The 27674-nt window shown below is 41.5% G+C and overlaps 1 protein-coding gene across 2 annotated transcripts; it reads left to right on the plus strand.

The window, feature by feature from the left end:
• Positions 1 to 212: 212 nt before the first annotated feature.
• On the plus strand, positions 213 to 4120 carry snx10a (sorting nexin 10a). 2 transcript variants are annotated; one of them, XM_085395986.1, is made up of 7 exons: positions 213 to 230; positions 1751 to 1798; positions 1967 to 2053; positions 2145 to 2245; positions 2340 to 2438; positions 3308 to 3499; positions 3587 to 4120. In XM_085395986.1, exons 2-7 carry the CDS (start codon positions 1766 to 1768, stop codon positions 3717 to 3719), a joined length of 645 nt encoding a protein of 214 aa, XP_085252112.1. In that variant the 5' UTR covers positions 213 to 230; positions 1751 to 1765; the 3' UTR covers positions 3720 to 4120. The 2 variants fall into 2 exon arrangements, with proteins under 2 accessions (XP_085252112.1, XP_085252111.1); XM_085395985.1 differs by lacking the exon at positions 213 to 230 and adding an exon at positions 239 to 547.
• Positions 4121 to 27674: the final 23554 nt, after the last annotated feature.

The following is a 27674-nucleotide window of genomic DNA, read 5'->3' on the forward strand; positions in this document are numbered from 1 at the left end:
GTGTCATTTCTTAGAGTGTACAATCCATCAATCAATAAATGAATAAAGTGAATGTTTCAAAATCGGGTTGTTCACAGGCTATTTTTTTTTTCTGAGGTCCTGTAGAGACCAGTAACTATATAAAGTTATTATGACTTTATTTGGGGTTGTCGCTGCATTGCCATCGCTTGGCCTCCTCCCACCAGGTGACACCATTTAAACTGATTCCGGATAATAGCAGAAAGAAACAGGTGCGCAGAAAAGCGACGCTTAACATGTTACTCTCATCTGAGATTCTTGATCATTTTCTTTCCGCCTGATTTAGACGAATGATTTAAGAACAATGCATTTCACGATTACTTTTTAAATGTTGCTTGTTATGGTATACTTTCTAACTACGTGGCCTGATCCAGTCGGGAAAGGAGGTCGTGCTTAGCAGTGGGAAATTAGTAGCAGCAGGGTTGGTATTAGTTCAGTTCAGGAAGGGCTAAGCTTCAAGCCAGGTTAGTGAGCTGGTCCTGGTTGTTCACATTATCGTATAATTTCACTCGAGGTGAAGAAGGGAGAGGTAAGGTCAAAGTAGATGCAAAATCGGGCGTCCTTCTCGCTCTTTTTTTTTTTTTTTTGTTTTTTGTTAATATGTTTGTGGGTTCGTGGGTTTGTTTTGTTTTGCGTTTCGTCTTTCCCTCTCAGTAGCTACCCTAAGTCCCGATGCAATAAAAAGAGGGCATCCTGGGGTTTCCATTGAACTCCGTTTTGATTACCTGTTTTAGCCCCAAAGAGGAAGGAAAGCACAAAAAGTTAAATGGGAAGAGTCTTTCTTCCTCTGTTCTCAGGAGGTTAAACATTACAAATGATTTTGGGGTATTCAGAAGATGTATAATAAGCACTGATTATGAGCGTTAAATCGTTGTTTAAGCCCTGTTGTGTTGTCCTGGATAGTGGTTAGAAAATTATAATACTTCATGCTCTTAAGTGTTTTAGAGCACTGAGTGCGTGTAACTTCAGATCAAAGTGCACTCCATTATGCAATTCCCTGCAGCATCCTGTTAACCTCACGTCTACGTGTAGGACCTGCTGAATTATTGCAGCTACAGGACTGTTGTTGAAGAGCAATGACAGTCTTGAAGGAAGAGCCTACAGTCACCTCAGTACAGAGTTTATCCAAATAGATTAGTCTGTGGTGGCTTATGATTTCATGTGATCTGTAGAGCAAGGTGTGTAGTTCAGTCTCTTGAAGGTGGCCTGATCACCCTATTTGAAAACGTGTTTAAACTTGCTTATTATCTCTGGTTAGACTTTAGGCCTGCAAATGGCATGTTTGGTTTGTTTGTTCATGAACAGATGACTGGATAACGCATATGACTAATATCACTGTAAAGCTAACCTTGTAGAGTTGGCTTTGAAAGCACTAGACTGTATTTCTCTTTCTAGTGGGCTGTTTTTGTCCCAAGTGTGTTTTGCTATGTGCCCATGTTTAATGTGTTCAGAACCAAGATTTCCCACACATAAGCTCAATCCTCCACCTTTGCCCCTCATCCCACTTGATCCCAAATCTGTTCGAAATCTTTGCACTCCTAAATCCTTCAAGGCTCAATTGCTAGCCTTTTGTTTTATAAAATGGAATTGGGACAAAAGAAATGCTGTGATTTTAAAAATGCTGTTTAATTCTGAGAACCCATAAAGGCTGCTATAATTTTGCTGAAATCAGACCACCTGATAAGCAAATAGGCTAAAAGAGATGGTACTAATGTGTTTATTTCCCTTCCAGGTTTTTGTATCACTAATGGACACTATTCTGGATAATTTTTCAAACACTGTAAGTGGCTTTGATTTTATTTTTTATTTTTTATTTTTCCTGTATCTTGTTTTGTTTATCTATAATAGCAAATAGATAAACCCAAACAGTGGGACAATCCTGTTTTCATTTTGCCCACGTTCACATTTTCATTTTGAAATAATGGAACTCTGGTCTTGATTTTTGCAGGAGTTTATTAGAGTTTGCGTTCGGGATCCAAGGCTTCATAAAGATGGCCGCTGGCACACACATGTTGACTACGAGATTTGTTTACATGTATGTGCCAATTAAAAAAGAAACTGTTCTGTTAGCTTTATTTTGTTGTGTTTTTTGTAATAAGCGTTTAATGAACTGTTGTCTCTTGCAGACTAATAGCTTGTGTTTTCGAAAAAAGACCTCCTCTGTGAGACGGCGCTACAGTGAGTTTGTTTGGTTGCGTCACTGCCTGGAACAGAATGCTTTCATAATGTATGTTGAGGTTTTCTTGTTATGATGGTGATTAATCAATGTTGTAAACTGATAATCCAGCAAGTTACAAATGTATATTTATATCCATGTCCAGAGACTTGCCTAAATTGCCACCCTGGAACCCTTTCTTCAGTCTGAAGAACACAGAACAAGTCATCCAGAGGATCAAGGGTCTGCAGAAGTTTTTAGAAATGTGAGTTGCTCTTCTGCTGAAGCAGTTTCTGAAGTTCAGTTAATGTCTCCTGGAGGAGCCTTTCATACTCCCAAAGACTGTTTGGGGGTAAAAATTAGCACATCCCTTTTACAGCAAGTCATATAAACTTGAGGGATATTAATTGGGTGAGTGAAATAGCTGAGGGGTTGGTAATTGGTTTCATTTGCTTTGTTATTAATAAAATTTATAACCAATGCACTAAAGGCAACATGAGATGACCCCCCCCCCCCCTCTCCCCCAAAACAAGAATGCATTTTGTCCCCCCCAATTTTGAATCCATTCTCAGACCCTAGGCTGGTGCTGTGGGTCCTGGGTTCCACCTGGTGCACAAAAATGACTAGCCTCATGTGTACGAGAGTATGTAGGCAATACTGGAGGATGAATGAATTGTTGCTATTGAGTGGCCTCCATGCTCACCTGAAGGGAAAAACCTCTGGGCCGTCATTTTCAGTCCCTCTAACACTGGCAGATTGCACCTCAGATCTGGAGAAAGAACGTGGAGGGCCATGCAACCTACAGAGTACTTTTTTTTTTTTTTTTTTTTTTTTAAGTTGCTGCAATGTAACTCTAGCAAAATGGACTATCCTGCTGCATCATTTCTATTTTTTTACTTTGATTTTCAGGGGTATCTTTTTAATTCAGCCTTCTGTAGATTCAAAATTTTAATTTCCCTCAATGTAGCATCCTCTTGTTCCTAATGCGTTACCCAGTACATATCAGTATAGATATAAGCATTATTTTATTCTTTTCTCCCATTGAAATCTGATTTGTTCTCCTTAATACTGTCAAATTTTATTTGGATTTGATTGAAATGGTCTCATCTATTTAATGTTTTTTTTCTCCTCTAGTGTTCTTCATACACCCTTGTTGTTATCTGATAGTCGGCTCCATCTGTTCCTCCAGTCAGACCTTAGCATTACAAAGATTGCAAGGTGTGCCGTTGGTAAGACCAGGTACACGGTAGCTGAAGCCATTCAGTGTTCAAGAACTGGTTGTATCAGATCAGAAGAAAAGGTTTCATGTGACTCTGACTGTGAAAGGTAAGTTATTATAGAAAATGTCTTAGTGCTTACTTGTTAACACGTGACTTAAAACTGAACTGACCCTTCAGTCTTTCTTTCAAATAGCACTTCATCATCGGGTTTGGGACTAAGTGTTGACACTTCTGGGCGAGGTAGCCCCATCTTCTTTCAGTCTGACGGAGATCCAGAACCCTTTTGTTCTTTTTCTGAGACTACCAGCCCACTTACTGAGTACTGATGTAAAGAAGTGACACTGTACTCTTCTTCTTTTTCTTGTGGATGTGTAGGTCATCTTTGCATTAATGTGTTCAATACTTCATTGAACTCTTGCTATTGTTGGCTTTTTTTTTTTTTATTAAACTTCCGTTAACATCAGTGTGACCCTTTTGAAAATATTTTAACTTGCCTTGTGTCCTCTGCAATTGGTACCATTTAAGTATCATGTACTTAAAAAAATTTCATGTTTTTAAAAAACAATGTGTAAAAACTGACAGTCTTAAATATTTCCAATGTGTACTTTTTAAAATCACTGCACTAAAATGTACTAAGGTTGGCAAGAGTTGTTTTGCATTGTAGACTTTTTTTTTTTAAGGAAAATATTTGAGAATACATTTTATGAGTTGTCAATGCATAAATAAATGGCCCTTAAAGAAAAGCTTGCATCTTCCATACTGTACTTTGTCTCTTTTAATTAGTAGAAAACCTGAAGTTCATGTTCCTGTATACTTTATATATATTTTGTGACCTGTCACTTGTCCCAGAGTTCAATACAATAGACTGTACTGTTTGAACAGTCCAGTAGAGGGAGTGTAGACATCACACCACCCAGAGCTTGAGTAAATAGTGGTGTGAGATGAAGGAACATCTGAAGGAGCGTCTGAGTTAATTGTGTACATGGCATGAAATGCTGTTATTTTGGGTACAAACTGTAGCATTTCTTTACTCGTATAGCTCAGGTTGCACAGCCTTGAATTATTATTATTATTATTATTATTATTATTATTTTTTTGTCTCTTGTCCTTATCTGAAAAAATGTCAAACATCTAGTTGCACTGGCTAAATTTTAATGTTTACTTGCTATACACTGTTACACAGCTGTGCCTCCCAGGACAGGAAAATGGGTTATTAAACCTTAGCAAACTCTGTGTACACTTGCTAAGAACTCCCTAAATCGTTTTCATAATGTTTCCACCATTTACCAAAACTATAGACAGATGATTGCAAATGAATATACATGTTAAATCTAAAGTATTATCAGTGCTGGGCATGGAGAGGCTCAGCGTTTGTCACGTTTCAACCTTGTGTCACAGTGTTCCCAGGTGAGGTTGTCTAATTAAAGGTAGGTAGCAAATTAATTTAACTATTAGATTGCTCTTGGGAATCACTTGAAAGGAAAACGACAGCTTCATACGTGCTACAGGAATGTGAGCAGGTGGAGGTGTGGTTGGTTATGCAGGAGTGTTGGACAGCTCTGTAAATTGAAAGCTGATGAAAGAAGGAAAGGCTCATTAAAGGAGACAGCAGCTGCCCTCCTCCACCTTCTCCACCAGCCAGCCACTGGACCCACGCACAGTCTGCCCAATGTTAAGCCTAGCCTGTCCTATGTCTGTCCTCTCCTCCTGCATGGTGCTGTCTCCCTGTGCGCACAAGCCATAATGAAGCTGTCAGTGACTTCACACACATGCCACTGAGCTGTTTTCATATAGCAAACACAGACATACGCACAGGCACAGAGGCGTGTCTGAAAACACACGCGCAGAGAATACACTGGTGGGAAAGCTGCGGATGAATGAACATTTTCTCCTTCCTCATCTTCTGTCATTTTCAAAGTCCCAGTGGTTTGTGATTGGAGCTCTCCATCTCTCTGTTTGCTGTAAAGGTTGACCTTATCAACGTACTCCATGACAAGCATACAGCGGGACACATACACAGACACTTTTTGGTTTAAAGCTGGTCAATTTTCTGACAAAATGAAATGCAAATGCAAGCGGTGGCATCTTGTATTTTATGTGAGTGTACATGCGCGCATCTGCCTTTCTTTTTTCTCGGAGAAAACATCTAGCATTTGGATATTGAGTATTCATGGTACATGTCTATTTCAGCTTGGTAATTTATAACTCAATTTCCAGTGTGCAGTGATGCGCGTCATACCTCCAAAACACCAAACAAAGCTCAAACCCAATTGTATTTCAAAGCAATTAGGGTGTCCACTGAGTTGTGAACGGCCCACGTTGCAATGGCTCAGGGCCCGTGTGATATTTTTAATTGTTAATTTTCTGTCACATTAGTCAACTTCACTGCCTTTGGACAGGTGACCAGGCTCCTGTAGCCAACACATAAAATGACACAGAACATGTTCTTCGCTTTCTGATGCAGTTTGGGTGAGGGTACTTTTATGCTTAAGGGGAAAAGGTTCTGCTATATGTGATGTACATCATATTTACAGCTATTTTATGGTACAAATCTTTCTAATGCTTTTCAATATGCATGGTCAACATTAGTATTATTTTATGACTCCAAATTATTAGCTCATTTAGACTTTCACCTGAAGCCACCACAGGGAATTGCTTCACCTCCTTGACTGTAGAAAAGCCAACAATGGCAAAATCTATGAGAGCAATTAGCCCGCGTAACTCTCACCGTGCCCCTTTCGCTTATTTTTGCACCCATCTTGTCTTTCCATCACTCATTCCTTTCACTGCCTCTTCATTTTACTCTATTTTCTCAGCTGTCTGTTGCGAAGTGAGGTCTGGATCTGACTGCCCTTCGTCTCTGCTTTCTTTGATTTTGTGCTGTGGGGGTCAAAGGCTATGACTTGCATTGTATTTGTAATTATTACCACTGAAGTGCTAATGCATACAGCATCATTAAAAGTCAATGCATCTCTCTCTCGCTCTCTCTCTCATACACACGCATTCGTTTTGCACACACTCTGCACATCGCCAGCCATTTACCGGCTAAAATACGATCCATGCACAGATAAATGTCACAGGGCCATCTATCTGGGAGTGTTAAAAGTCGGCTAATGGAGATGACATATTAGCAGCCCAAATGACTGCCATAAAAACTCCCACCATACCTTGCAGCACTGCCTGGCCACTGTGACTGCAATAGGATACAAGACTGGCACTGCAAAAGAAGGAAGAATGGAGGGTGATGTCATATCTGGATATAGTTCTTTTGATTCAGTAAATCCGATCTTTAAAGCACCGTCTGGGAGAATAACACCAGCAAACATATTTGCTCTGTGCAAAATCATATTACACACACTTCAGATGTTAATGGCCTCTCACCTTTGACCTTTTGTGGAGTAATTATGCGCCAGGTCAGCTTTAGTGTTTGTACGTGTCAATAGTAAAGCCGCCTCTGCAATCAATACGAAGATCCTCCACAGGTAAACGCGATCACCTCCTTTACTCCTCCTTCATCCCTCCTATCTCTTTATTAATTACCCTTCTCTATCCATGCGTGTCTTTCTCTCTCTGAGTGAATGGAGCAGTTGTAATTGCTTCTCTCTGGAGCAGTTAGAAGCAGCACAAAGGAACCGTATAGAAACCACATTTGCATTCGAGATGAGCTGAGATGGAGAGGAGGGAGGGCGCGCTGCCCTCCTGCCCTATACTGAACAGCTCTACTTACGCTCTCTCTTTCTTTTTTCCCCTCCTCTCCTCTATTGTCTCCCTCTCTCCATCCCTCCCTCCACCTTATCAGCTCCCAACACCACCCCCACCTCCGCCCATTCGCAGCATGGTTCCCCTCGCATTGTCTTTCCAGAGAGTTCCAAGGTCGACGTGAGCTTGCTCATCAGAGCAGGGTATTGTATGATTAGTGTTGGTATGGATGAGCTAATTTGTGCGAGGGAGTGTGTGCATAATTGTGTGTGTGCGTGTGCATTTCCTATGTGAGCATACTCGTATAATAATATGTGGCTGCGTGTGGCAGTATTTCTAATCCCTGGTACAAAAAAAGGAGGAGGGGAGGCTGTAATTAATAACTCAAAAGCTCGGAATTGCAATTTTTTATAACCACCAATATCTCACTAACTCTCAGACCTATACCATCACTCTCAGTCACTCCTGTGGTGCGCACCAACTCCTGAGGGCTCTTCTTTTCCAGCTTGATAAGCATTTCTCGTTTGTTTCAGTGTTTTGATCAATACAGTTAAAACGCCAAACCAAGCATAATTAGGTCTGAGATGGCTCCCACTGTGACCGAATAGGCCTCACCTAGGGAGGTGCTCACCATTATCATCATCACTGTGTGTGTGTGTATGCGTGTATGCTCATACCACACACAGCGTGATCTAATAGAATTGACAAAGTGCACATCAGGACGTAGATTAAAGGAAAACTCTGAGCTATAGGTTAATTTTAGCAGGTGATGGAGTTTCCCATTCACGGTGCTTTCACTCACCTCCATCTTCATTCCCATAATCATTTAGACAACCTTAACAATGCATCTCTGCCAACGGGTTCGTTTCAATATGTTCCGGGGCCACTTCAATCATTTTTTTATTGGTTTATTTACTCAGAACGATACATAGATGGAGACTGGAGAGATCATAAATTGAACACAATTACCATTATGCACAGTGAAGTGGCTCTCCTTTGTGTCATAATCCAGGGTGAAAACCTTTGTGAAAAATCCATCTCAGACCTTAAAGACCACTTTTAGGAATTTGGTGCATATCCACCCCCAACATCCACTAAATTTACCTCTCATTAATAGAAAAAGTACAACTTTATATGAGCTACATTTATCCAAATTTTGTGGAGAATATTCAACATTTGATAGCCCCAAAATACTAAAGCCCCATTCTGCTTCTGCATTATCCTTTTATCATCTACAATATTAGATGGTGTATTTTTCCCCACCCAACAGATATTAGATATTTTGATTTTCATCCCTGTGGCAGGTGCAAAAGTGATAACACGAATTAAACTACTATAAAGGTTAAAAGGATCACAGCTCCTCTTTCACTCTGCCTTTGCACATTTGAATCAATTGTAATGAAGCAGGACAAGGTTGTAGATGACATCCCCATTATCCTTTATCGCTTTCTGCTCTTTCAGGGTAAGGAAAAAAATGTACAGTATGTCTCCAGGGTCACTGCAAATGCTCATGGAAAACTGTGAGCAAGGGCAGATGACAGAGACAGAGGTTACATCAACATAGGCGAGAGTTTCAGTCAGACTGTCCCTTTAAAGACAGAAAATGGTGAGAAGATGTCTCAATTCTGTTCACGGCAAACAATAAGGGCTTAATATGATATGTGGCAGAGCCTATGTGTGTTCGAGGGGGTTGTACAGGTGTCTGTGAGAGTTAGAGGGAGAAAAAGGGAGAAGGAACCAAACTGCTGCTGTTTGGGGGGATAATTTCAGAGAACCACTGTATGTTGGGCATGTGCACGTGTCTACAAGCAATCTGTGTGCGCTTATGTGTATGTGTGTGTGCGTGTGTGCACTGGGGATGGAAGCAGGGTGGGAGGAGGATTTAGACCCATCATAAAGGAATTCTCCCCCCCAGCCCGTAGCTCATCCCGACACTTTTATGCCTTTTTATTTTCAAGCCCATTGCAGCCAAGCCCAGAGATGTGATTTATACTGCCTGGCAGCATGGGCACTGCAGCAAGAAAGACAGATGGAAGGAGGGAGGATAGGAGGAGGGGGAGCTGGTGGAGGAGAGGGGTTAGAGGGAGTTGCCGAGGGAAAGAGGTGTGTGTGTGTGTGTGTGTGTGTGTGTGTGTGTGTGTGTGTGTGTGTGTGTGTGAATGTGTGCGCGTTTAAAAGAAAAGGGGGGGGGGGGGATTTGAGTAGGGAAGGCACAGAGGAAAATGAGGATTGAGAAAGGCAAAAGTAGACCTATAAGACACAAGATCTCCATTCTTTTGTGTTGAGGAGCTTTTCTCATCTGCCTTTCCTCCTCACTTCCTCTCTGCCACATCTTCGCCTCTACATCTCTCTCTCTTTAATGAGTTATTGGCCCTGTCTGACTCAGGAAGAGAAGTCCCATCTCTCCACCACACTGGCGCCCTGACAGCCTATATCCCCCCACCCCTCTCCTCTATCCTCCCACCCCACCCCCCAGGCGACCGGGACACTCCCCCTCCTCCTGCTTGCCTCACGCCTGCCTGAGGTGGGTGAAATATTCATGGCGCTCCCATTGATTGGATGGGAAATATTGGGAGTCTGTGTGTGTGTGTGAGGGGGCTGAGCATTTGACAGGCCCTGGTCTGAGGCAATGAAGAAGATGAGGAGACCGCCGCCCACAAAGAGACAGCTCACTTACAAGGAACATGGACTGAGGGGAGGGGGTGCAAGAGACGGGTAGACAGAGGTGGTGGAGTGAGGTGGCACAGTTGTGAAATGGGAGCCAGGTGAAAGCCAGCAATAGTGGAGGGGGAATCTTGATGTTGGATGCAGGTGCACGCATTGGAGATGTGTGTTTCCGTGTGTGTGCGTACGTTCCCGACACCTGCCTGCCAATGTGACGGCTGTACTGTCTCTGCGCTGTAACATCTCTCTCTGTCACCCAGCCACCTGAGAGGAGATGAGCTGCCATGCCGACTGTCGTTCATCCATCACAGGAAGACAGAACACACACGCACACGCAGACACTCACTTATTCAATCTTTTTGGGATACAAAGCTAAACGTGCTTTAATGCCTTCATTTACATTTCCACTTAGATGTAATGTTTCTTTGGTCTCCATCGATACATTTTCCTTTCCCGCTCTCTTACCGTCCCTCTTTGCCTCAATTGCTGACCATAACTGTCATGAACGCATATGAGAGAAGTAATTGCCTCCCAAATTTATCTCTAAATGACAGCAGTGATTGGTGAAAAACATTTGGTTTATTACCCCATTAATTCACTATTATTTTGCCCAGAGACTTCCTATTTAATACTTAGCACACATATCTATCTGGTTCAAAGCATCCTATGTAATCTCTAAAGAGCAGTGCACTGGTATCTGAAGCAGAGGGGCACATTGTTATAATCTAAACACAACTAGGGTCAGTTGAAACATATGTTGAGATTAATTGCAGCAGTCGTAAAAAGTGCTCTTTTTTAAATTAAATCCTAATTACTTTTGTCATTAATTTTAATGGGGTCATTTATAACGTCTCAACAAAACCCTGCATGCTGCAAGCCTCTGTGAGTTTCAGGAAAACAAAATACTGTCACATATATGCCTGTTTTTTCCCCAGTACAGATTATGATTTCTTCAGAGTAAGAATAATATAAGCGTGGATTAAATTAAATTTGGCCAACCGGTGTTCCTTCCAAAATGTCACTTTGTTCAATCCTAGAGTGGCACACATAGGCTATGACACACACGTAACGTAACGTAAGTGTCAGGTTTATTTGCATGGATGTGTTCAAAAATACGTAGGATAGTATTGCTGGTTAGTATACCAGTCATATCATAATTAAGTATTTCTAAGAATGTCAGCAAATTTATTAAAAAAAACAAAACAAAACCCAGAAGCATCAGTGTTTTAGTTTTCATCAGTATTTTATACCCCGATCTTTCTCATTCCCGTGCCTATAGCTGAACCACAAACATTTACTTAACTTAAAAAGTCCACATGATTTACTTAAAAAGTTGGGCACTGTGTAAGCAGAACGTTCATATTTATTATGAATTTTATTCCCTCTCTTCCTTAGTCTGTCTCCCTATGCTCTCTTTCCTCTTCTCTTTCCACTTACCCTCAGTTGGTTGTAGCAGATGGCTCCTCCTCCCTGAGCCTGGGTTCAGCTGGAGGTTTCATCCTGTTAAAAGGGAGTTTTTCCTTCCCACCGTTGCAAAGTCCTTGCTCACAAGGGGTCATTTGATTGTTGGGGTTGTCTCCAGTATAAAAATGCTTTGAGGCAGTTGTTATTGTGATTTGCTCTATATAAATAAACCTGAACTGAACTGAATTTGGAGTACACATGCTATAGTATGTGTACTAGTTTGGGCAGTGTATTGATATATTTGTCAGCATTTCCTGTAGCAGGAAAGTATACGTCAGATTGACTTAGTCCAAAGGTTGTCACCCTGAGACATATAGCAAATTTATGTAGTTTTAATTGTTTTGTGTTTTTAGCACATTCATGGCCTTAAATTTCATTACAAGTTATCTTATATGATTGGCTCTAAAGCATTTATCAAGGGCAACTGTTAGGATATCAGTGATTTCCTTTATCATTGTATTTTTATATATTTCATTCATTTCATTTTTTCAATTCTTACTGAAGGAGTAGAGCTCAACTAACATGTTAACCTGTGGCTACAGTCCTCTGTTTTTCTGCCATCTTGCAGCAGTGGCAAATTTAAAAACATCGCTCCCAGTGGCTCTTTGTAGGAGTAGAACCTCAAACGGGTCAAACAGATCTTTGTATGGTGTTTTTTGATAAGGCTGTTTGGAAGACGATGATAATACGTTTGCTGGGTACGACGCTGCTTGTGCTTTTCATGACATGACAAACATGAGATTTCGGTTGGACTTCCTTCCAAGTAATCACGTGCCTACTGAGAAGACACATTTCAATCACAGCTTGCGGTTTACACAGTAACTTTAAACAATGTCTTTTATGGCCCTTCACATTTTTTTTTCTTTTTTAATTTTACGAACAAGCCTGTCCATTGGGTTTTATTTAACCGCAACAGTCAATTGGCACTAGAGTTGTTTCAGCTTGGCACAATTTATGATCACTCTAATTGCTCACCGCTCCCATCTCTTGGCACATATCTTCGAACGAACAAACACGTGCTGCGCTGTTTCTTCAACCGCTCGTCGTAGGCCTAACAGCCCTTACTGGCACGATGAATTTGATAAATCCTTTTATCGCCCCGGGAGACAATTAAAGCGCATGTGACAGGGGTCCCTATCTCCGCTCTCCTCCTGTAGCGCTTCATTTAGAAGCCATTTGTCTCCGCTATGGATTTCCTATTTTTAATGGCGCGCGTATGCAGGGGTCGGGCCCGTGCTGAATAATAGATGCCTTTCGCTCCCTCTCTTTCCCTTTCATTCGCTCTCTCGTCCATTTCCTCATTGCAAGGCCCCGTGGGAAGCTGCCAGTGTCACTCCGGGAAACTAAGGTGCAGTGCTTCTCGTGCTCTCCAGATTCTGACAGGAGGCTATTCAGTCTAGTGGACAAGGCTTTTGGTGTGGAAGCTAGCAGCAGACAGTAAACTGATATCAACGGGCACACGTTAACCCTCAGCCTCCCCCCACCTTCCCTTCTCTTCAGTAAAGGACGTTTATCAGAGAAAGTGGGGCTGCTGCGCAGTGAGGTGATATATCGCCCTGGCTGAGCGCGGATGAATAGACTAGTAATTATCCCGTTAAAAGGGTGGCCAGACAAAGAGAGAGCCTCGCTATAATTTAAATTGTTTTGTTTCCCCCCCAGTCGAAGCCTGGCCCGCTGACTGACATCATTGGAATGGGAAAAGTGAACCTATTTATAGCCTGAGACGTTCAGCTAATTGTAGAATTTAATAAGGTTTCTGGAAGAGTGGATTCTGTAAAAGCCAGAGGCCTGCACCTCCCTTGCACTCTGCTCTTATATCTCCTTCACATCTTTCTTTGGCTTTGCAGTTTTCTTGCTCCCATATTTCTCTCTGTCTCTTTTAGCTGAGCCTATCCTCCTATCTTGCCATCTTCTGTCGTACCATCTTCTCTTTTTTTGTGTGTGAGTGTGTATTCTGACCTCTCCCCCCACGCTTCACCTCCCAGCGACCCCTCGATTTTTCTTCCCCTCCCTCGTCCTGCTATCTCCTATCACATAAAATCAACCTTAGACTAATGCTCTGCTCAGTTTGACTGTGTGTGAGATTTGGATTGTGCGATTCTCAACATGCCACAGTGGTTTAAGCTGTGCAGGGAAATGTGTATGTGCATGTCTACGATTACAACCGATGATGTGTCCAAGTGTGTGCTCGTGTGTATGTGCTTGTAGTCTTGTCTGGTGTGTGTGAGACAGGGGTAATTGAGCTCAGAGGGTTTTCTGTCTTTGGTGGCAGAGGGGAAATTGGAATCTTCAGAATCCATTAGAGAGGCCCTCTCACAGTGTGTGCGCGTCTCTCTGTATATGTGTCTGTGTTTGCTGTATTTCTGTGTCTGTGTGTGTGTGAGTCATGTCTGCATGATTAGTGACAAAGAGAAGAGTCAAGTGTGTTGAGGGGTAAAGAAGTAACTGTACCAATGAGCATGCAGAGGATGGGCATTATAAAAAAATATATAATATCACAAATTAACTGAAACGGTCTTGGTTGCTTGCTTTTGTTTTGCACTGTGTGCTTGTGTGTGGAGTCCCCAGTGTGCATACGCCGGTTCTCTGACACTAACTGACTGAATGCCTTCATAGACTGCAGGGGAAATTGGGAGAAGGGAGCTGGAAGGTGAGTGGAGAGAGAAAGGGGGGAACAGCAGGTAGCCAGCACCAGATGGTCTCATGCTTCTTCCCTGCAGAGCTATCACTCTCCTCTTTCTCTCTCCACTCCTGCCTCATGTTCTTTCCTGCATCACACTTAATAATGTATCATATCACCTCAGCGTCCTTGCTTATGTACAGTAGGGTATTTACTGACTTGAGCTTAACTCATTGGTAAAGCATGTTCTTTGGCAGTTCTATGGCTACCTGAAATTGTTGTAGGATTATGTTTAAGGTTTAAAGAATTCTGTATTTTTACACAAATCACATAAAAAAACAGCACTGATATATTTATGCCACTAATATGACTTTGCATTGATGCTGACAAGGTACGTCCGTACCAAGTGTAAATACTCTGTGATATAAAATATTTAAAAACCATCTATCACCTTTTGTAGTCGATTACTGTTTTGTTAAATTAGATTTTTTTTTTGTATGTTTCTCTCTGACCTTTGGGTTAATAGACATTATACATATGTTAATGAAATGTTAAAGTGACATGACAGATTGTCTTTATTTACATAGAAATTGTTTCCAGTGACACCTCACCAATTTTCACACATGCGATGCAGTCTTGCACTAGACACCACCTGACAATCGTCCATGTGAGAACACATGCAGTTTCTGTTTTTACACTGCTGTTGCCAATTCTTCAGGTGAGTAGCACAGCTAAACTCCTGGTGAATTTCTTGCTAGCCAGCCTGGGTGTCATGTCTGCTGCTACCTGCCTTCTCTGTTAGGAGTACAAGCACTTTTTTCTGCAGTGTGCTTCATATAAGAATGGACAACTGTGAAAAGAGCCTTAGTTTCTAAAGAAAAACTTTGAAAACTGCTCCTTTATTTAAATGGATTGTCTGTTCAGTCTTGAAATGAAAGGCGTAGTAGTATTCTTTAAATAATTATTTTGTTATCTCAGATGAGGTCTGGATTACCATGGTGATGGTAATAACTCTTAGGAACTTATATGAAGATATAAAGCAATTTTTTTTTTTTACTTGCTCACCTAGATTCAGTTTGCGCAGACTACAAAGCATGCTATCCACAACACAAATGCAAGAAACTGTGTGCATCACAAAGTAGAAAATTCTCATCGATTACTCATCTACAGATCTGCAAATGCGATTTAATTTTGTTTTCCTTCTCTATTCAAATGCGTGCCCTCACAGTTGCAGGTCTCACACAGAGCACTTCAAACTGTCCTTTTGAGGACTGGATATAGCACCCTGCTTAACAGTAGCAGTGTGTTCCTTATGGTGTGTTTTGATGCCAATGTGATCGTTGTTTTTAAAAGAACAGATTTTTTTTTTCTCTGACTATTTCTACGTGGTTTCCTTGTGCTCTGAAAGACAAATGCCCCTGCAAAACCCCTGGAACATGTTAGCATTGAGTGAACAGAGTCCTATAGGTGTCCGCCCACTCTGGTAAGTACACATATTTTTGCTTCTATTTTTCTGATTCATTCATAGCACCTGAGAGTGTAGCGCAGTAAGTAGCCTAGCATCTAACTGGTGACAGTACTGACTAAACAACTTCCATGAAAAATTCATAGTTTCATTTAAAAAAAATTATAAAAATGAATTGCCAGTATCTGGAAATATTCACATGTATTTTGATTTACTTGTAATTCGAATTCAAATTAGAGCAACCTTGCCATAACATGGGTTTATGCTAGTAAGCTGCAAGCTAGTGCTTAAGATATTATTACTATTCACTCTTAATATAGATAGGTTCATTAAGACATGTAATCAGTATGTTTAATATGCGGTATTATATAAGAGTCAAGCATCCAGGTATTAATGAAAAAGAGAATTTAGGAGAATGAAAAGAGGTCAAAATTAGCAGGACAATGGCTAACGAATTTACAATGGCTGAGGTAAAAATAAAACACAAAGGGCCTACTATGACTGAAAACTGATAAACTAAATGCCACCGAAGAATCTAAGTTACACTCGATGACTTATAATAAATAATTTGCAGCCTTTTTGCTAACAGCTGAGCTATTGCTAGGCTAATGACAGTTTTGTTGTGTTCTGGATGAAAGTACAAATTGTGTGACAAATTGAGCCTCCTTGGAGGCACAGGGTCTAGCTGTGGCATCCTACAGCAAGATGACGATAACGAAAATGAATATAAATGCACCCAACCAAGTCTCATCCACAATAAGGTTTGTGATATTTTGTTGTGTGGTTGGGCTTTGAATCGTTTTGCTGCCAAAAAGTCACAAATTCTTTCATTTCTAAAAATGCTGGAATGCTGTGCACTCAGGGGCTGCACAACACTATTTAAAAGCTTGGTTTAAAGGCACGCTATACACAAATAAAGCAAAAAAAAGAAAAAAGAAAAAAAGAAAACCAAAGAAACAAAAAAACCCCCAGAAATTAGAGGCCTGAACTTGGAATCAAAGTTGACTGTCATTACATAACAAGGCAGTTTATGTAAAAATAATATATATATAGAAACAAATGTGTTTCTTGGCAATTGAAGTGATAAGTGGGTTATTTTGTTCAATACCATAGTGTTTGTTCTTTGGGAAAACCAGCACAGATCCATACAGTCGTAGTGTTAGCGCTTTACTTTATGTTCTAGGACTGATAACAGTGTGATGATGTAGTTTTTTTAAGGCACTATGTGTGTAAAGTCATTCCTATGTTGGTAGCTGCTTAAAATGATATAAGACTGCACAGTGCAGTAAGAAATTTGCATATGTATGTGTTTCAGTTGTGTCTGTGTGAGTAGCTGTAAGTGTTGTGTGTGTATGTGTGTGTCGGCATGTGTGTGTGTAATGATTAGCCTTCTCTTAATGGGAAAATAACGTCAGAGCCACTGGGACGTTTAATCCATCTGAGCTGATTCTGTTTCCATCACAGCTATTGATCAACTCCAGTGACAAATCAACAGGGGGCTACATGTATTTGTGTGTGTGTGTGTGTGTGTGTGTGTGTGTGTGTGTGTGTGTGTGTGTGTGTGTGGAGAGCACCTTACACAGCATTTTACTATGTCACAACCCCAACACGTAATGCAACAGTAGACTCCAATAAGGTGCTTTCCTGTTTCTTTACGCTCTTTTTCAATCTTTCTCTCCCTCATTCCTTCATTTGTTTTTCATCTTTTTTCCCCTTCTCTTGTTTTGTCTCTGTTTTCTAGCTCACATGCCTCTCTTCCCTCCATCCCTCTCTCTGTGTCTCCTGTCTTTAAGTGGTATTGGCTTTAAAGGGGCAGCAAATCAGTTGTTGATTAATACTGAATTTTTGGGGCCATTTGTCTGCACCGTTGCCCCTGTCTGTGACACCCACCCTCTTCTCTCCCCCCCTTTCCTCCTTCCTTCTCTCTCTCTACCTCTTTCCTCTCGTGCGCCTTCCCTCTGCGGTGATGAATGGCCGACCGATTGCCGAGGGATTAGAGTCGTCACGGTTACCTGTGCCTTGACAAAGTGGTCCTGATGGGTGACCAAGGCACTTCATGGGGGGGTCATATCTCAGCATAGACTAGTGTGCACTTATTTCGGTGTGTGTGTTTGTCTTTGTGTGTGTAGCCAGCCAACCCTTTGTGTGGTCTTTATGTGTACAGGTAGTGTTAGTGTACACAGTTTATCATGTTTGTTGCCGTGATAAGAGGCAGGGCTTTGTTGCAGTTGTGTGTTCGTGTTTTAAACGGGGCAGGGGTGAGCTCCAGCTCTCTCAGATGTTGATTCTGTGTGACAGAGATTGGCGAGGTCCCAGCAGCAATGTGACCACACTGACACCCGAGAACCCAGTAAACGGTTGCTGGTCGACACTGATGAATCGTCACTCGCAGGAATCGAACACAAGCCTAATCAGTGCATGCAGCATTTTTCAGTTTTGTCCTGCCTTATCAGGTAAAGGCCATCAGCTATGTCAGGTCTCCTTGGCCCAGCCCCTCTGTCACTCACACCCGTTGGTGATTAGGTGCATTAGAGATGAGCAAGGAGAGGTTGTGATTTCTGTCTTCAGGTGGATGCAATTGCATGACTGTGACTATATACAGATCAATTGTTACTGGTCACTTTCATAAACACTGGAAATTAATTTCTTTTGCACCGATCGTGAACATATGCTTTAAAAAATCACGAGCATATTATGCAAACGACAGCGAACCTAGCGTGAAACTGCTGAAGAGTGTCAAATTAAAGAACAATCATGCATAGACGGGAGAAATGTCACAAATATCAGGGATCATTGAATAGATTAAGGAGTAAGAAAATAATGTGAATCACATTGCCCTCCGAGACACCAATATTGAACCAATGTATTAAAAAGTGAGAGCAAATGAGTAAATATAATTTGGAAGAAAAGCAATAGTTTCTGAAACAGACTTGAAGAGATTTGTGAATTCTGCACTAATATGGATTTAAGCTTTTGCACTAAACGCTGGTGTGTGCTCGAAGCATATTTGAAGTCAAACGTTCCAAAATGCAAAGCTCAAAATCAGAATGAATAGGCTGAATGAGTCAGATGCACTAAATGTGGACATGCTCAGACTATTTCCCCTTGAAATCATTCGCAGTTTTGCACTTGTTGCATCCATCCTATCACTTTCATAAAGTTTGCTTGTTGGATTGTCTGTTTTGGAAAAGTTACAGAAACTGTCAGCCAGCCGCTCCAACTCCATGCTGTTAGACAATTCAAGCTTAATGACCCCTTTAAGATACTGTATAATGTTTTTTTCCCTTTAATCTACCCATTTAACATTTTTGAAGAGCAGAGATTCTGCATCATAAGAGGAGGAAGCAATCACAGAATGCATTTCCACATGATGGAACAACGTAGCCCATTTTCTTAAAGCAAAAGAAAAAAAAAAGAGAGAGTTTTTGGTTCCTTAAATCAAAATAGCTACGAAATGTCTGAGTCACAGATAAGAAGATTCTTTCCTTTCCTTTCACCACACTATGCTGCCAACAAAGGCGAGGGTCGGAGTGGGTATTACGTTCCTCCAGACCATAAAGTTAAGAATAACTTGAACATTGCATTACAAAAACTGAATTAATGCTGGGCTGTTGAGTTTGTATAACCGTGTGAGTGCAGGTGTAGCGCTGATGATCTCATTTCAGATTAAATTCTGTCCATAGCAACACTACAGGGATCATTTGAAAGTTGTGTTATCCCGCAAGCAGGGAGAAACAAAACATGACTACATTCAGCCAGATCGCATCAAGCCTTGGAGTGGAGAGAAAGAGAGGGAGGCTTTCTCTGGTGGGTTTCTCTGAGAAGCTGTCAGACAGGGGGAACCTAGGAGGAGGAGCAGAAGATCCTCCTGTCCCTCCAGGCTACAGAGAAATGAAGAATGAAGAAATGGAGATACGAAAGGATGTGTAGTTTGGCTAGAAGATGATTATGTCAGGGCAGTGGAGGCTGAGAAGAGCCTTGACTAATTATAGTCATCTATAACAGACACAATTAAAACCTGGCTAATTTACTGCAGCTCAACGCTCACACACCCAGCTGATTTATACCACAGCTCGATGACACCCAGAGGACATACTTATTCACACACAAATGCACTCCGCATTAAAACTCAAATAGACGCACACTCTCTGTGTTTCCTGCATTTCTTTCTTCTGCTGACTGTTTACAAAATGTTACATACGGTCTTAACCCCGTGTTTAACTGTGTAATAGGGCACAAAGCCACAAAAACATAGATAACAAGTGCTAACAATAAAATGCTTCAAAAATCAGAAATTTTGACTTTTCTTAAGGTCACAAATTCTTTGGCTTTGATCCACAGATGTACGCCACTGACTAGCTTCTTGCCAGCACAAACCTTTGAAGGAACAGAAAGCTTCTGACATGAGCTACATTGCATCATTCACTTTTATTTAACCTTCCCATACTTTATAGTTTTCTACATTAGGAAAAGTTTGTAGGTGTTAAAGGTGCAATAAGTGAAATTCTGAACCTCTGTAAGCCACACAAGTGCGCCAGCATCTCAAACACGTGGTGCAACCAACACACAGGTATTTAGAGAAATTCGTGGAAGTGCGGATGATCCAAGAAACTGCACTGACTTGCTTAGCTTTATCTCTCAGCACTAAAAACTCAGTGGACACTAAGAACTTCTCAAGCACAATCTGATTTTTTTGGTGTATTTTCCCCACAAATTTGATTTTGAGCTCCAAAATGTTAGTAAGGTCCAGACCTCAGGGACAGCAGGGCATGCATAGATTCCAGACAGTGCTAATGCTAAAACCTGTAGGTTTTACTGCTTTGATATGTCATTGAGTCCTGAAACTGGTCTTTTTGAGCATCTATATAAACTTATCTAAACTTAGTTTTTCAAGGCCAAAAAAGTACTATTTCTTTGCTGTCACCCATTTTTCTCTGACTTCTCATCTCTCTCTCTCTCTCTCTCTCTCTCTCTCCCTCTCTCTCTCTCTCACACACACACACACACACACACACACACACACACACACACACCTGCAGGCTGGCACAAAAAGAGAGAAGAGAAGAAATTGTAGAAGACATAGAGTCGTATGTCAGCAATTTTCTTGGTTGTCCAATTGCCTGTCAAGTTGTTCGGTTACAGCAGAGACGAAGCTCCACCTCCTACCGGGACAGCCTGTCTGCTTTTGCTCCTCCCTTAAATTTATCAATCAAGGGAAAATCTTGGCAGGAGACCCACCCACATGGGTGACTCTGCCAATAGAAATCTCTCTTTCTCTCCCCCGCTATCTCTCGTCCCCTCCCGATCACTCTTTCTCTTTTATAGCAGCCCTCAGGTGAAGCAGCGATTTAAGGGTTAAGTCGGCAGCATGCTGGATCTCTGCAGAGGTGACAGATGCTTCCTATCCCACCCAGCACCACAGGGGAACCGGAGACACTCAGCATACCAATGAGCTACCGTCTGACACACACATACACACACACAGCATGGATACGCAGGAATAAATATGCATATGTGAACACGTAGATCACAGACGAACCCATAGGCACAGACCCTAACACGCGCACGTGCTCAGTTGCGCACACTGCGTACCTGCTGGGATATATAAAAGATGTCATATTTATGATAATCAGCTGTATGCACATTATTTGAACATCTTCCTGATTTGTACGACTGACGCTAGAGCAAATAGATATGCATGACTTGCCTTCTAGCAGGAGTCAGGCAGATGCGATCCTTTGTCTCAACATATGACCCGTTATGGAGGGCCAGTGCACACAGGCGCAGACATAAACATACACACACATGCAGATCTATTCAAACATATGGCGCCAACACAGTATGCGCGCACACGCACACACACACACACACAGACACATACGCAAACTATAAAAGTGACAACTGTCGTCATGATGGAGCACTCGGAGAAGGGGAAGTGAAGGCTTAGCCACCGCACAACACGGTGTCGAGAAGACCTGCTATTCATTTTCAGCTTAATATGTTCCAGCCCATTGGAAAAACATTGCAGCATATAATGTAAGCAATTTCATATGCGCACACCACTCCTCACAGCTTTCTCTCTGAAGCGCTCGGCAAAATGAAGAGGCCAGATTTAGCTGATGGTTGACTGGCTTCAAAAATAACAGAGCCAGTGAATGTGTGCGAGTATAGATGTCTGCTTAGTTTCGTGTGTGCCTGCGTAAAAAAGCATTTGCATTTGAAATTACACGGCAATGTGTGTATACGCAGGCCCCTGTCTGTATCTGTGTGTGTGTGTGTGTGTGTGTGTGTGTGTGTGTGTGTGTGTGTGTGTGTGTGTGTGTGTGTGTGTGTGTGTGTGTGTGTCCGTTAATTAATCTGGTCCCATCAGCAACTCTGATATGCACCTCTGCACATCCACTCTCCATCGCTGCATCACTTGTTTGTGTTGTTTATCTACCAGAGCAGAAAGGATGATCAACAGAGTGACACGGGGATAGATGTCTTTACCATCACAGATGCAAATATGCTGAAACACAGGCTACGACGCACACACACACAACACTGTTGCCCAAACAGGCACATCCAACATCCCCATCCGAGAAACCAAGTAAGTTATTTGAAAACAAAACATTAGTTTGCCCACGCCGCACAAGCTACACATTGCTGTATGACGAATAAAATTCTCTTTGTCTGTGACAAATCTGCTTATGTACACACATGCACAAACAAGCACAGTAAGTCCCAGCCGGTCCCCTAGCATCTTTATATGGGTAAATAAATGGTGTGCTTGGCAGTGGGTAAATGCATGCGCTCTCTGCCTGCGGGCCCAGATGGCGGCCCAGTCGTTTGCTTTACCTTGTTTTGTTTAATTACTACAATCAACTCTCTATTTCTTCAATTAATCACTACCAACCTGTTCCATTAGTTTCTCTCTCTTTCTCTCTCCCTTACTCGTGCACACACGACACAAAGGCACAAAGGCACTATATGTGCACAGATATGAAATAATAGCAGTATGCGCACAAATACTAAGCAGACATGCACACAGCACTGCTCACCTCCGTATGTCAACGATTTTTACTTTTACTTTTTATTTTTTTGCCGATATCAACCTTGCAAATAATAATAATAATAATAATAATAATAATAATAATAATAATAATAATAATAATAATAATAATAATAATAATAATAATTCAAGAGACAAATCAGGCAGCCGGCTGTGCAGCACAGTGAAATGATGGTGAGATGGAGAGGGGGTGTGGGAGGAGTGGTGGAGCATCAAGGCAACGTGGAGGTGGCTGACAGCAGCCGGGCGCACGAGAATAACGGGGCGGAAAGCACTTCATTACGTCCTTTTATTCCGTTATAATCACCGCACGACCATCAGCCCTCGGCGACACCGAGGCCCAGCCACTGACACGAGGATTGATGCACCGGAAACGCAGGGTTCCTGCAACACAATAAACAACGCCATTAACCAACACGGCCCCGTCGACGCCGTAAACAGTTCATATTAATTATAGCCTGGCCGGTATACGCGCCTCCACGTTGCATTTAATCCGCCCCTAATATGACGACAGCCAAGAAGATTGTCAATTATGGGTTTATGTGTAAGTGATCACGGATGCAGGTTTTAGCAGATTGTATAATAGAATTAGATGGAATCAATTTGGAACACAAAGCTAGACAGTTATGAATTGATACACAAGATGGCCCACGTAGCCTAATTTCATCATCAAACCAACGAGGTACATTTGCTCCGTGTAAACACTTTATACACTTCAGAGACTGCCTTCAGAGGACCTTTGTATATATGTGTGTGTGTGTGTGTGTGTGTGTGTGTGTGTGTGTGTGTGTGACACTTTTATATAGGCTGCAGTGCATCCTGTGTGTGGGAGCGTGTGAGTGTGTGTGTTGATGATAAGGCAGGCTATAGGCTATCAGCGTTCACTGATGCATGCCTATTAACACAGCTCTAATCATCATTTTATCTTTGCTATCGCTGTGTAGTCTAATCTGACTTGTTCATTTGTTGTGCTAAATGTTATTACCAAGTTTAGGTTCCTAAAAGTGACATTAAGGCATGGTTAATGCGCGTGGAACTTTGGCCACAACACACGCACACGTACCTTCCTGCCAGTTGGATGTGACCAGCAGCCACTGTTTGTCTTCTACTGCCATCTAGAGGCGGGTGATCAGAATAGTCAAATCCTTCACTAAACAGTAGGAAAAAAGAAGAAAATAAAATTAGTTTCATCTTTTCCCTTTACCCCTATCCACATGATCTTATACTATAGATCATGATCTGTCCACCACGCTTTTAACTTCCTCTCGTCCTTTACTTGCCAGCCATAAGTTTCTCAAAGCACACCTGTTGCCCTTTCTTCTGTTTCATTTTATTTTAGCAGTGCCATTATTGTTAATTGACATTCTGCGTCTCCTTTTTCCTTAACTTCCGAAGGAAACACTTCACATAGCCGTCCCGTTTTCAACTTGAGAATGCGTGTTTTTGGTTTTCAATGCCACAAATAGAAGAAAAAAGCCAAAGGCAAAAACGACTGACACATTTTCTGTAAAAATTTACAAGCCTTCTTAGTTAGGCTCTGGCCAAAAAGTATTCTTCTGTGTTGTCTGTGCACTTTGACCTCATGCAAGTGGGGAAATTCAGAGAAAATACGGCAAAGGGACTGACCTGTTCAAACCTGAATGTAAATTTTCAGAAGTGCAAAGAGTTTGAAACCATTAAGTTGCAAGATAAGAGATAACGTTTGACCATCAAAGAGCATTATAACTCATCACAGAACACAACACAACACACACTGCTTACATAACCTTCATTACTGCAACGTGATATCAGGATGAAACAATGTGGTGATGTTCAGATGTCCTTTCAAAGATTTTGACTTGGGTCCAATAACGAGGATTAAGTCTTTGTTTGGCTGCATCATAAACAAATTACATAAATATTCCAGCATAAAATGCATCTCAGGCCACCTGGGGATCTCTCAGGAGACTTTATGGAGTGTGCGTGCGAGCTGCTGATCCACAGAACTGCAAATAAACTCCAAAAGACACACAAGTGAGTGCGTTACAGTAACACTCGTGTTAAAAAGGTGTGTAAATATTGTGAAGTTGGAGCGTGAGGAAAAAGCTCATGTCAAACCTTTTGTTGAGCTCAACAGAAGGAAGTGATAACCCCAACCCTGCTTCTCTGTTTGCTCTGAAAGCTTCAGTCTTCTGCTCTTCCATTCTGATATTAAAGTCAGAAAGTGCTTCACGCAACATTAAGAGTGAATTACATATAATGGTTAAATCCTTCAGTGCAAGATGAAATACTACCACCGCAGATTAAACTGTAACTGCCCACCTCTTTTCGCATTAAGTAGACAGTAACACAGTCTTTGGCCAAAATTACTGTGTTCAACTCAGTCCAACATAATGTGGCCTTGGCCTACATGTACAACCATCAGTAATGGGCAGTAACCCCCACCTCCTCTGCTCCCTTCTCTTTCAATCTGTCTCTCTCTCTCTCAAACACACACACTCTCTCTCTCACATACATACACTTAAACCCTTTTGCCTTTAGCCCTTTTAAAGTCAGGATAAGAGACCTGAGTGAGAGCAATAAAACTGGTCTAATAAAACACCCTTCTGTTTCTTCCTTTTTCCCACTGCTCCTTCTCTTCTGTTGTATGCATGTGTACTGTATGCCCATTCTTATGTACTGGGCACTTTTTATGACCAGGCTATGACTTGTAAATGGTGTAAAAATTACTGAGATAACCACATTATGGGAATATTAGTTCACTTTCAGTTTATTAGCTGTGTTATTGTACCAGAATGTAAGTATACTCACTGCTCACCTACATGCAGATATTATAGCTGAAGGGTTTGTAATGAAACTAGTGGCCAAGGAGGTGACAAAAGATTTCAGGGGTTTTTTTTTTGGTGCTTTTTTTTTCTCTTTCATTTAGCTAAATGATTTCAGACCTCATGCCTTAAAGCAGCTTGGGTACTGCTGGATTATACAGTCATGAAAAAGACCTAAGCTTTTGAATACCCCTTTTAGGGAGTTTTTCTTTTTAAAGAGGGCACTTTATGACTCACAATGTGAACATGAACGTTACAGACTCCAAATACAACATATTTACAAGCTATCAGTTAATATTCAGCATAATTGTAGGCCTGCAACTATACATAAAAACGTCAGGCAGCATCATTATAACCGGTTTCATATGAATATTATATTGACACGTATTGTACCAAAGAGGGCGTACGCCAACGTTTTCTGAATTCGCCATTGCGCTTTCCCGTCGGTAGATGGCAGGCTTGAATGTGTAATTCTTTCAGGAAAGGAGGCGCGCGCCCTGTCGCTCCAGGGAGCGCGCGGCCCGCACGCCTCCTTCCTGTTTGGATCCTCGCGTCTTCTCGCCGCCGTGCCGTGCCCCGGTGAAGAGTTCACGGTGCGGGCTTGTCGCTGGATGATGCGGAGCTCATGTCAGAGTTTAATCTCATTTCGCAGCGCGGTGAGAGCGAGCGACATGTTATATTACTGGGAATCAGGAGGGATACCCAAAGAAGGCATGCCAATAAGCAAAAGTAGCGGGCAGCCTGTCATTTATAACTATTAGGAACACTTAACTTTATGGTCGAGTTATGATTATAAATAAATCCAGTTGCCATTTACTGCCGCGTTTTATTGAGAGGCTAGCTACTGAATCATCAGTATTAGATTTGAGGAATAACAGATATTTTATTGGGCGTATTTGCATCTTTTTACTGTCCACTGCGACCTATGATGAAATAGACGTGCTCACCCTGTGACTGCAGGCAAACACGCACGCGTATACAGACCCGTGCAAACGTTGAAGTGCACCGAATTGTTTCACGGTTAATGGCACTGATCAGACAGTTCAGAACTTATTCTGCAGTGTTGAGTGCACCTGTTCCCCGTGTCTTCTGAGAGAGAGCGAGCGAAAAAAGCTTGAATATTCCTCAATTTCGCACAGACACACACACATACACACGCGCATACAAAAAGCCACAAATTGTCCCACAGTGCCCAAACAGGCTTTGCTGTGTCCTTCAGTGTAAAGATGCACTTGAATGATAATGGCCAGCAGGGAGCACTCTGTGTAATCATAACGACCCATCTTCAATGAGTTATATCAGCATTGGTCCATATGAATCATGTTTCGACATCATATACATACATTTAGAATGATAAAGTTTACTCTTTGTGTTGCCACCGAGGTGGTTTTTTTGTGTGGGATATCTTGTTGTGCAGTAGAGAGAGATGAAATTGCCTCTGATATGAGTTGCACTAGTAACTGTGTTTGTAAAAGTTTTATTTCCACCAGCAAACTGTGCATATAAACAAGCTGTATCTTGGATATGCTTTGGGTAAATATAATTTGGTAGAGACAAAGAACAATAAACTGAAGAATTGCTGGTCAGGGGGATATTTAGTGGCATTTAATATGTTGGATTCTCCTATTGTCAAAAGAAAATATTTCTATTCTTTGAAAATATGATGGACAGAATCACTATAATATACAGCTGAGCCATGCTGCATTTATAACAAATCACTTTCTGGATGTTAAACTGCGCTATACAGTAAAGACTGTTTGGAATTTAAAACAAAAATCTTTGAACCGTCGGGGAATTTAAAGGAAAACATTACAATCAACGACTTACAATGACTGACCCCTAGAAGTCCTTGACAAAGCCCTCCACTATTAAATGTGATGCTTTGCCTTTTTAAATTAATATTTGACTGGAAGCACAGAGGTTTTCTGGCAATATGAACGCATTGGAACAACGTGCTTATTTTCTCTCCACAGTGGCTAAGAAAAGAGCAAAATGGAGAGGTCCCACAAGTGAGAAGATCATGAAAGGAGGATCTTTCATATTCACTGTGAGTTTCTGCTGTTCCTCATTTTCTCCAGTTGTTGGCAGCAGAGGACTAAAGCTGTGATTCATGTTCTTATCCCAGCACTCACTTATAACACCTCTGCTGCTGCGTCCTCACTTCTTTAAGTGCATCCTACCTGCAACTATGCAGCGTATAATTTTTCTCTAACTAATTTAATCGAGATACAGGGCAACATTTTTATTCTGACAACTTGCTGCAATTGTACTGCTTCATCACTTAACCAATTGTTCAAACTGAAGATATAAAAGACTAATACTCTACTGTGTGAAAGGCTCAAAAGCCTTGCTGTGAGCAGACTGATAGGGACTAATTGCAACTTGAATATTTTAAATACAAAGTCTGTTTTTCTGCTTCTGTGCTGACTGCACGACTGTTCTGTCACACATACACACACATCCAAATCAAATGCAAAAGAGAACTGGAAAGACACTAAAGGCTGCTCTGCATGT

This window comes from Rhamphochromis longiceps, linkage group LG22 (assembly GCF_057381845.1).
Source record: "Rhamphochromis longiceps isolate RC_006_pf linkage group LG22, R_longiceps_female_GT1.1, whole genome shotgun sequence".
Taxonomy (NCBI): Eukaryota; Metazoa; Chordata; class Actinopteri; order Cichliformes; family Cichlidae; genus Rhamphochromis; species Rhamphochromis longiceps.

Bases quoted from the DNA above. Each gene is read 5' to 3' on its own strand.
- snx10a (XM_085395986.1), top strand. From the start codon at position 1,766: ATGGACACTATTCTGGATAATTTTTCAAACACT. The intron at 2,054-2,144 runs GTATGTGCCAAT...TGTCTCTTGCAG, and splicing joins ACTACGAGATTTGTTTACAT to ACTAATAGCTTGTGTTTTCG. The intron at 2,439-3,307 runs GTGAGTTGCTCT...TTTCTCCTCTAG, and splicing joins CTGCAGAAGTTTTTAGAAAT to TGTTCTTCATACACCCTTGT.